Consider the following 10,748-nt stretch of genomic DNA (forward strand, 5'->3'; position numbering starts at 1 on the left):
GGGTGTGCGGTCCTGAGTTCATGATGTGGTGAGGTGCTGGGTGTGCGGTCCTGAGTTGGTCATGCTGTGAGGTGCTGGGTGCTGGGTCTCCAGTAACAGGTGAGAGGTCTCTGTGCATGCTTGTTCCTTTAACCCTGGTTGTGGACATCGTTGTAAATGAAGGGATTAAATTAAATGATAGCCAGCAGGGGAGGCTAGGCTTGTCTCTTGTCCCACACAGGTCAAGGCCAGTGTATGACTGTGAGACAGATATTACATGGTGGTCCTCCATAAGGTTCTGTTACTCCACTTGTGCAGAGCCTGGGAGAATATTATTTAATGTCCTTGGACGGAGCAGCATGAGTTACAGTTCTCTGAGAGTTAGCTACCCGGAGCTTTATATTGTACCTAGCTTGCCAGACGATTAGCCTCTATGATCTTCCTCCTTCTTTATTGCCCCTCCACTAACAGGCAGTAAACTAAACCCATCTTGCTGCAGGTAGGCCAGCCAGTCCAGGGAAGGAGTCAGCTAGTCCTGCGCTGTTACTTGGGAGCTGTGTGTGCTCTGGTTTTGGTAGGATCTGTACTTCCAAGGATACTGGGCTTCTCTCGTCCTCTGATACCATTGCTCAGCCTCCTCCCTAGACCTCTTTTGCTTTCTCTTTTTTTTACATCCCTAGATGGAGAAATCTGATAAGATATTTGTCTCCAGAGTTTTGTACTCTATATGAGTTCATCATGTCAAATCAGTTGCAACTAGTACCATATATATATATATATATATATTATATATATATATATATATTTGTTTTACATTTATTAATCCTTTCTGTAGGGATTTATACCACAATAGATTGAGTCACTGCAGAACCCTTATTCTATACGTTTTTTGTCAATGCCAGTGTTGGCCTTTGCAGTCCTTGTTTCTTCTCCCTTTATTTTGAGATAGGGCCTAGCTGTGTAGTACTGGCTGGCTGGGAACTGTCTGTAGACTAGGCTGGCCTTGAACTCAGAAATCCTGCCTGTTTCTACCTCCTGAGTGCTGGGATTAAAGGCTGTACCACTGTCTCCTTGACTTTTTTTTCATCTTCCTTTAGTGTCCCTTTCTCGTTTATATGAGGTCTTTTGTCTTTTCATGCATGCTTTGCAATTCTGTTTGGTCTTGCTCTTCTTTCCAGAGCTCCAGGATTCACAAATCACACTAAGGCTAGCTGTCTTGCTGCCACTAAACTGGGTTGAATACAAGATCATTGTTGTCTAATATGGTCTTGTACCTTTTGGCTATCTGTCTTAGGTACAGTTGCTTTGCTTGGGTGGAGGCCACCAATGACCACTGTTTTCTCTGACTTAGTCAGATGGTCTTGCCATGCAGCCTAGCATCTCCTGCCTGTCCCCGAGGAAGTTCAACTCACCACCACCCTTCTCCTGCTTGCTGCTTAGGTCTCCATCTTTCCAACTACTGCATTGCTATCTTCTCCTTTCCTGTCACCATGACTAGTTCCCAGGAGTTGGTGGAACTCTTGTGTCCTTACACGCCTCCCTTCATCTCTCTGCTATCTGAAGCTGCCCTAGCACTCAGCCCTGTCTTGCTGGGATCAGTAGGACTGAGCTCTAGTCAGGCTCTGGTGTCATTCAGAAGCCTCCAGTTCCCTGTGCATGGGTAGAGAGGGAGAGTGGAGCCGTCACACCAAGGGACACTGAGATGCACAGAGCATGTGGCATCATGAGACATCGACTGCTTTTGCTGCTATGACAACTGCTTTCACAGTCCATTCTTGCCAGGCTCCAGGTCTAACTGCACTCCCAGCAGGCATTGGTTGGCCATGAAGAGTGTGCCTCCTGCATTTCGTACAGATACTGATTTTACTCTGTGGACTCCAGGGGCTGGTGGAGTACCAATGAAACTGAAGCTTAGGAGGTGAAAGATTTAGCCAGGGTCCCACATTGGGAAGTGCCAAGTGAGGATGGCTGTTGCAAATCTGGGCCACCGTTTTCTAGCCTCTTCCTCCCGTGGCACTGACAGCACAGATGCTGGCTTTTCCCTCAGCATAGCCCTCCCTACTTGCTGGACTCCATTTCCCTCTGTGTGATGCATACACGTGTCCGCCTTGATGTAAGTACATGTGGGCCTCAGGTTTCATCTCCTTGAGGAAGGAACTCATACCCGCAGGATGCTTTCCAGGAACATGACCTTTGATTTTGATTCAAGCACGCAGCCCTCTGCACCACCACACTTAGTAGGTACCTGCGGATGTTTGTTGGAACAGACAGTTGGAACATGCCAATCTCACTGATACACAGGTCTCCAGTCCTCTCTCATGTCCCACGAGCTTCAGAATAAAGCACTTATCAATCATCCCTGCTATTTGTTCCTGCTTACAGTGTTTGTTCTAATAGATCCTGGTTACTTAGTATGCCTTGGTAGTGTAATTAGCAGCTTTCAGAGAACAAGGAGCTGTGTGAACCTTTACCCGAGCATGCAGCGAGGCTGAGGCCGTGCAGTGCAGACTTGCTTTATCAAACCACATGAAAACAGTTCTTAAGCACTTGAGAGCAAGCTCTTAGGAAAGTTGTTTTAATTCCATCAGGACTGATCATCATTTCCTAGGATAGAAATTGCCAGGAGTGTTGGAAGGTTGGAGCTTGGTGCCTTAAGGCTGGACTCATTTCTCTTACAGGGATCTCTGGATATTTACTGAACTTATGCATTGAGGCCATTGCCCCGGAAAAGCCCCCAGGGGCTGGCCAGGTATTTCCTGTACTGAATGGTTTCCTTAGCAGGCAGCTGCATTACACTTGTCTTTCTTTAGGTGTATTTTATATGTATGTTTGTCTGTTCATGTATATGTATACCACTTCTCTGAGGTGTTTTAACCCCTGAAACTGGAGTTAGAGATGGTTCCAAACTGCCACGGTGGGTACAGGGAACAGAACCCGTAACCTCTGTAAAAACAGCAAGTGCTCTTAACCACTGAGCCATCTCTCCACACTTGTTCTTTTTTTAACTTTAAATCCTGGTCTAAGGCTCACTTGACTCACTTGTGATTCATCGTGTCCAGCTGAGAGAAATGACATCAGCTTGCGCACAGTGTGTGTAGCTTACTCTGGGCTCCCGCCCTTAAACACAATTTGAGTTTCTCTTTAAATAAACTTCCCTTTTGTCTTTTTTTCTTTCTTTCTTTTTCTTTTTTTTTTTTTTTTTTTTTTTTTTGCAGCTGCACCACAGCTAACAACAAAGGAAGGAAGTAATTTAGCTCTGAACAAACTCATTCCAATTACCCATAATAATTCATAGGAGACATTCTTAAGCTTAGAGTGCTAGCTGTAGGCATTTCTTTCTCCATTGCCCTCTAAGTATCCCACTGTTACATATTTCTATTTTTTTTCCCCAAAGATATTGGAGTCTGAAGAAGTATATAATTAAAGCCAGGAAAAGGCAGCAAGGAAATAAAGGGTCTCCACCATATATGGCGCTGTAAGAGGTCACTGCTTCATGGGTTTGCAGACAGGGACCAGAGTCCTAGTGCAGTGCTTTAACCTTTCAGATAGCTGTCAGGGAGTCTCCCTTTGCACTTACCATTTCTCCTCCTCTCCTTCACACACACACTCTTAGGAGAGCTAGGCTTCCCGTTTTCTTTGTAGTATTTCCAAAGAAAGTAAAAGTCATGATTGGAAAATGTCTTTGCTTTCCCCTCAGTCTGGCAAGAGGGGAGCCCCAGCGTGAGGAGGGTTCAAATGTCCCACCAGTTCCTCATGTTGGCATCATTGGAAATTGGAGCAAGTCCAGTCTGTAGCGATGGGTGAGGGTGTGAGGGCCTTGGCACTCCCTGTAGAGAAACCCACTGTATTTGAAGAAGATACATGCTCACCCACAGGAAACTGCTCTGTATATCTGTAGGGAGAAAAACAGCACACACGAGTCTGTTTTCCACAAGTTGGCCGTTCTGTGTGAAAGCCACCTGGGGCAGGAAACTCTTAACTTCATCAACACTCCCCAGCCATAGCAGAAGTGATTGAGACACTGTATTAATAGAAAATTTCTTGTTTGTAGGTCTTCATTTGTGTAAGGTTTAGAAAATGTCTGCTGTGACCTGGGCCTGGTAGTTTGTGCCTTTAATATTACAAGCACTTTGGAGGCAAAGGCAGGTAGATCTCTTAGTTTGAGGTCAGCCAGGTCTACAAAGTAAATTCTAGGATAGCCAGGGATACAAAAGAAAGAAAGGGAAAGACAAGGGAGGGAGGAAGGGAGGAAGGAAGGAAGGAAGAAAGGAAGGAGGGAGGGAAGAAGGGAAGGAAGGAAGGAGGGAGAGAAGGAAGGAAGGAAGGGAAATACATGCTCTGTTTTATTGTGGTTGTAAAAGACACAATGTAGAGCATTTCATTGTAGCCATTTTGAGTGGCATTAAGGATATTGTACGATGTTGTGTAGCTGTCTCCCCTGACCTCTGCAGATCACTCTATTCAATAGAAAGTCTTGACTGTTAGATATGAGTTTCGTCTTTCTTCACCACTCCTGTAACTGCTGTTCTTTTTCCTTTTTCTTCCTGGTAGTTATTTTTTTCTTTCTTTCTTTTTGAGATAGGGTTTCTTTGTATAGCCCTAGCTGTCCTAGACCTGCCTCTGTAGACCAGGCTGGCCTCAAACTCACACATCTGGCTCCTGAGTGCTTGTGTTAATGGCATGCGCTGTCACTGCCCCGCTGTCATAGTTGATTTTTTGAGACAAAGTCTCACTATGTGTTGTGTCCTCCTCGTCCAGCAAGAAAGACGCAACAACACGAGCTCTTTTTGCAGTTTATTTCAGGAAACTTTTACAATGCTTCTCCCTCCTGCTCTCTCCTGCCTGCTTCTCCTCCTGCTCTAATCTTATGCCTTCTGCAGCTCCTGCCTCTCTGGAGCTTACTTAAGCTCCGCCTCCTGGCCCAGCGCTCGGGGCTCGGCTCTCCACAACTATGTATATAGTCTTGGGTTGGAATCCTGCCTCCACCTTTACTGCCTTTCCTCCCAGATTATTGCGATTCTTAGTCTGTGCTACCATGTCTCACTCTAAACTGTCTTTAATTTAGCAGAATGTGTGCTTCCGTTCCAAATACTTCACAGAAGAACTAAGAAGGATTTTCAAAGAGGACACAGACTCAGAAACTGAAGATTTTAAAGGATTTACAGAGAGTGAGCTGAACATAAGCAGAAACCCAGAGGTAACAGTAGTAGTGGCCAACACAAGAGCTGTGGGCTATAATGTTTGTAGTCTTGATTTTGAAATGTACTTTTACCCCAGAGATGTTAAATTATACATGAAAAGATGTGTTTTGTTGGTGGTGGTATTTGGTGGTCCTTCCTGGTCCTCAGGGGCATATCTTGCCTTCATCATCTGATGAGTTTTATTGCAGCTTTAGCGTCTTTTGTCTTTTGTCAGTCTTCCTTGTGGTAACACTGTCCTTCAGGCTGTGTCTGTTGGGTGTAAAGTTATTTTCTTAGGCTAGAAGCTAATCTTGCAAAAACACAGGGTGATGTAGCAAAGTGGGGGGCCCATGCCTCCTGGTTTGGATTTTGCTAACTGTAGGATGACTCAGGCCTGCCAGGGTCATGGGGACTCTGCCTCAGGTCCTGCACTGTGGTAGGGCTTCCTTGTGGATCTTTCTTTCACTTCATTTATTGAGGTCAGCATTTCAATCTTAGGTTACTTTAAGTCACTACTTTGGTGGTGGTGGTGGTGGTGGTGGTGGTGGTGTTAAAGGTGATGGTGATGTTTTGAGGCAAGATCTCCTACCATACATAGCTCAGGTCAGGTTAGCCCTGAACATGTAGCATTTCTTTGGAATCTGCCTGAGATACCAGCTACTGTGTGTGACTGATTTAAATGTTTTATTGAATTGTTTTAGGCTCATAAAGTTAAAGATGTAGGATGCGGAAGCCCTGTACATTTTGACCTAGTCTTCCTTTACATGATTGTGATATGCTTTTAGAAATAAGAAGTAGTATTCCTGTACTGCTGTCACTACCTTTACACCTTTAAGAGAGTTTACCCAAGTTTTTGTTAATGTGCCCTTTCTGTTCCAAGCATCACATGGCATTAAGTGTTTCTTTATAATTTTTAAAATTTATATTTTTAACTGATTCATAGAAACACCATGAGGCAGATGTTCTTAAAAAGGATAAGTGTTTAGTGCTAACTGGAAAATAAGATATTTATCTGAAAATAGATACTACCACTTCCTTTGCTGGTAAAGTGAGTTTAGTTTATGCTATTTTGACGTCATCAGCTTTTGGACACATACCTGCACAAGGACAGTTGATGGTGATGATGGCTTCCTCTGTCCCTCTCCTTTCTTCGGGGATCACTTGGGGCATGTAAGTCCTGGTAGTCACCCACTGTGCCCTGGGCGGATGCTCCTGCTCAGACACCCCGCTTTGCCCAGTGTTTTTCCCAGATGTTTCAGATTGTCACCAGCAAGACACTAAGGTCTTCCAAAACTTGATGGGTTTCATGTCTGGGTGTCTTCTTTAACTACTAGTAGTTTTTAAGCTCAGTGATACCCAATTCAGGAGTTTTTATTTCTAGTGAGGGAAAGTAAATTGCTTCCAAAGCCCCTCTACCTTAGATTCTATATACTGCACCCCCCCCACACACACACAAAATTCAGGGTAGGCCCACTCACAGATTTGATTAGAGAATGCATCGAGGACAACTTGTATTAATGAGCTTTCCATCACTAGAACAGAATACCAGGGTTTACTGTGCATGGCTCACAGCTTGAAGGTTTCCACGTATCATCAGTTGGCTCTGTTGCTCTGTGTCTGGTGAGCAAGGAACATGTGGTGGAGCAAATTCTGACCTGCATTCCCACCTAGAACAGTTTTAAACACAGTCACCTGGTCTAGTTTTGGTAGGTGGTTACAGACTGTCTTCATTCTTCTTTGTCCTTGTCCTTAGCTCATGGAGTCGGAACTGAGTGACAGTGACAAAGCGTATCCCGTGATGAGTGATGAGGGGGAGGAAGATGATGAAGAGGAGGCTGCACCTAGAAGAGGCAGGTCCACAAGAAGGAGCAGCTTTGGTCTTCGGGTAGCCTTTCAGTTCCCCACCAAAAAATTGGCAAAAACACCAGATAAAAATAGCTCACACTTGCTGGACATTAAGACAGATCTTAGAAGAGAGAAGAGCTCCAGACAGTCCAAGGAAAAGGAAGACTCTGCTTCTGACGCCGAGGATGAGTCCAGAACTGAGAGCCAGGAGAATTCCGATGCTCTGCTGAAAAGGGCCATGAACATCAAAGAGAACAAGGCTATGGTATGCTCTCTTGCAGCAGCTGGGACCGGAGCCAGCTGCCCCAAAGGTCGCTGACACTGACACAGCTTTGCTGACACAGCTTTGCTCTCTGGTGGGAGAGTATATGCTGGCGCATGTTTGTTACTTGATTAGCTCTAGTTTGGGGATGGAAAGACTCAAGGACCATTTATCCCCGCTGCTCACAGTTGAGCAGGCTAAGTTCTAAGTTGGCAGAGGCTCTGGAGAGTAGAGGGGCTAACCAGCTGCACTGTCCCCAGCAGAAAAGAGGAGCTGGGCTGTCACCAAGCCCAGGGAGAATTGCAGTGTTAGCTTCATCTGAAGGAATGAGAAATGGCTACAGTTGAAGCAGTCACTGCTGCCATGTTCCAATTCAGTTATGCCTTGGCCAGTGGTTCAACCTAGCTCAACCACAGAGCAACCTTTGTTAAGTGTATTTGGGTTTTCTATGTGTGATCAGTAACTCAACCCAGTCATTGAAAGTAATTCTTACTAATTTTACACTGGCAAAATTAAAAAGAAATTCTGCCAGTCATAATTTTTTCTTCTTCTTTAATGGCTTTTTAAATGCCATCCATTTTTTTTTAAGTAAGTAAATAAATAAAAAGCACAATGTACTGATACTTATAAACAGACCTACACCTAGTAAATTAAGAGAATACAGTAACATGTGAATTTTGTGTAAGACAGGAGTATTGGATAAAGGAAATTTTAGCACTCTATATTTATCTGTATGTGTTTGTTCTTAGTGGTGTCATGTTTACATGAATCTAAAAACTGAAATTCCAGAGTAAAGAGCCTGGTTGGTTGGTGTTAGGTCTTTGGTAATAGTGACAGATATATGTGTGGAGGTAGGAATTTTTGAGATTCAGATACAGGGAGACCAGAGTGGTCTTGCTTTTGCATCCTGGTGCCTGGACTACAGCATGTGCCACTACGTAATCCCCAGCAAGTGTTTTGGTTGATTTGTAAGTTCTAAGGGTCATCTAGCTGGTTGGACATCTATGCTGATGTTTGATTTTTCAGGTTTGTAAAATGTGCTCCAGGTCACACAATGTGATAAGATAATGGTGAAGTCGGGACCTGATGTTCCTGGCTCCAAACATGCCAAGGCAAACATATCTTCATTGTTTTCTGTTGTCTCTGTATATAAGGAAGGGGCATAGTGTTGATTCAGATGAATAATGAATGGTGTCCTGTTACTCAGGAGGTGAATTCTTACATGAGACTATTAACAGTTACTGAGATTTATGGAAGCCATAGTAGAGAGATATAAGAGGTGTTGGTCCCAGACCCGTCTCCTTGACTGACGTCAGATCTCCCTTTCTTTCTGAACCTTAGCTCGCTCAGTTGTTGGCAGAATTGAATTCGGTGCCAGATTTCTTTCCTGTTCGGACACCACCTTCGGCTTCTGTAAGTGAAACTCCTGATTGCTCAGACCGGCCCTGCTTCTGGGAACCCATAGCTGTCTGTTTAAGGGGAACCCGGCTACATCTGTCTGTGCCCTTGGTTTTAGAAGAGGAAAACTCCACGACGGGCCTTCTCAGAGGGACAGATCACACGGCGTATGAACCCAACCCGGAGTGCACGACCCCCTGAAAAGTTTGCTCTGGAAAACTTCACCTTCTCGGCCACCAAGCTTACTGAAGAGCTTTACAGTTTCAGAAGAAGAAAGACAATCAGTGGGGTAATTATTGACTAATAAGCAAATGCGCTCAAATGCAAGTATTTCACTATGCTGGGGCTGGCTGTGATGTAGTCTTGAGTCTGCAGGCTTCCAGCAGTTGAGAACTTGAGTTTCCACCATGTTCCTGTGAGAACATTAGTTGAAAAGACCCTTGGGCTAAGCTGCAGATAACTTAAGAGTCCTTTGTCTAAAGTAAGCTGAGGAGCTTGGGTGGCTCAGGGACTTGCCCAGCATGTAGGAGACCCTGGCTTTGATCCAACTCTTTACCAGCAACAGCCAAGCCAGCTTTGTGGTTTTGTACTATGGAAGACACAAGAGTTCCTCCTTGTCTGCTTCAGGAGTGGCTGTTGGGGAAGAGGGAGGAACTTGGGAGCTGCCCCATATGTGGGCATGACTGTTTACTTCCTTGTCTCCCTCCTCCAAGTTTATAGCTCCTCAATCAATGCTGGATTGCTCTCCCAAGGGAGTGTGGATTGGGGCAGGAGCCCTGTAAATGACCACACAGACGAAAGAGACTCAGTAAACCTTCGATCTCTAAGCATGTTTTAAGATTTTCATTCTGATTTTCAGTGTGCAGATATGTGACAGGTCCTCCTGTTTTGTTTTGTTTTGTTTCTTCAGGGGAAATGCCAGAAGTATAGACGTCACCGGATATCTACTTTCCGCTCAGTGAAAGACATCACTGAGGAAGACTTGGAAAATGTTGCCGTAACTGTGCGTGATAAAGTCTATGATAAAGTGCTTGTAAGTGACATCTTTAGAAAAGTGTACGTCACTGATACCCTCCAACACACTGGTGTTCGGAATCTGACGTCGCTTATAAATGACATCGTGCCTTCTGTCCCTGTGCTTTCTTCCTAAGGCTTGCTCTGAGCTGTGTGGTCCAGGATCCACTGTACCTGGGAAAAAGGCAGGCCACCTAGCATGGTGGTCCTGCTCAGGGGAGAGCGCTCCCTGGGGCATGTGTCCTAGAAGATTGGTACTGGATTGGAAAAGCATGTTTATATTTTATATGTTAAAATTGAAGGTACCTGGGAGAGTTACATGCCCATATAATAAAATAGCATTTCTGGTTAGTATGAATTGACTATGTTTTTCTAAATGATGACATGCAGAAAGGCTTTGTGTATTCTATAACACTTTTGTTTAATACTACTTAATATTGTAAATAGTAGAATGTCAATTAAATTGCCAACCTTTCAAAACATGATTTTACATGGAAGGTTTCTAGGTCTCCAAGATCAGAGCCAAGTTCATGTTACCTGGGGCTCACTGCCACTTAGGTCACCTGACCATCCTTTCCTCAATGTTTTTCTGGTCTCTCTTCTGTTCATGATTGTTGATTCTTTCTGTGTACCTTGCTTAGCCTCATCTGGCTCTAGAATTGAAGTGCTTAAAGTAAATGTTTGTCCATATGGTTAGTCCTTCATAACATTCCTGCTGGATTCTGGGCGAGGCCATGCTGCTGCACTCTGTCCCCATAAATCTCAGCTCCACCTCTTTTGCTTTATCCACAGGGTAACACGTGCCATCAGTGCCGGCAGAAGACCATTGATACCAAGACGGTGTGTCGGAACCAGAGCTGTGGCGGTGTGCGGGGACAGTTCTGTGGCCCGTGCCTACGGAATCGTTATGGGGAGGATGTGCGGACAGCATTGTTGGATCCAGTAAGGAGCAGTGTGTGCATGTGTTATGAATGTTTGGATGAAGGGTGCAAGCCCGGGAAGGCTGTGTGTAGCTACAGTGCTCTTGCAATTCGCTTTCCCTCCTACGTCTTTTTTTTTTTTTTTTTTTT

The 10,748-nt window shown here is 44.6% G+C and overlaps 1 protein-coding gene across 3 annotated transcripts in view; it reads left to right on the top strand.

Moving 5' to 3' along the window:
• Cdca7l (cell division cycle associated 7 like) overlaps positions 1-10,748 on the top strand; it is a 37,068-nt gene that overhangs the window by 22,632 nt on the left and 3,688 nt on the right. The window contains exons 3-8 of one of the 3 annotated variants that reach the window (XM_031357850.1): positions 5,045-5,176; positions 6,913-7,269; positions 8,608-8,679; positions 8,783-8,953; positions 9,575-9,697; positions 9,816-10,459. In XM_031357850.1, coding sequence (XP_031213710.1) covers positions 5,045-5,176; positions 6,913-7,269; positions 8,608-8,679; positions 8,783-8,953; positions 9,575-9,697; positions 9,816-10,040 — 1,080 coding nt within the window. In that variant the 3' untranslated portion in view covers positions 10,041-10,459. The other 2 variants (XM_031357848.1, XM_031357849.1) reach the window with 2 other exon arrangements.

The sequence above is a fragment of the Mastomys coucha genome, unplaced genomic scaffold (assembly GCF_008632895.1).
Source record: "Mastomys coucha isolate ucsf_1 unplaced genomic scaffold, UCSF_Mcou_1 pScaffold6, whole genome shotgun sequence".
Lineage (NCBI taxonomy): Eukaryota > Metazoa > Chordata > Mammalia > Rodentia > Muridae > Mastomys > Mastomys coucha.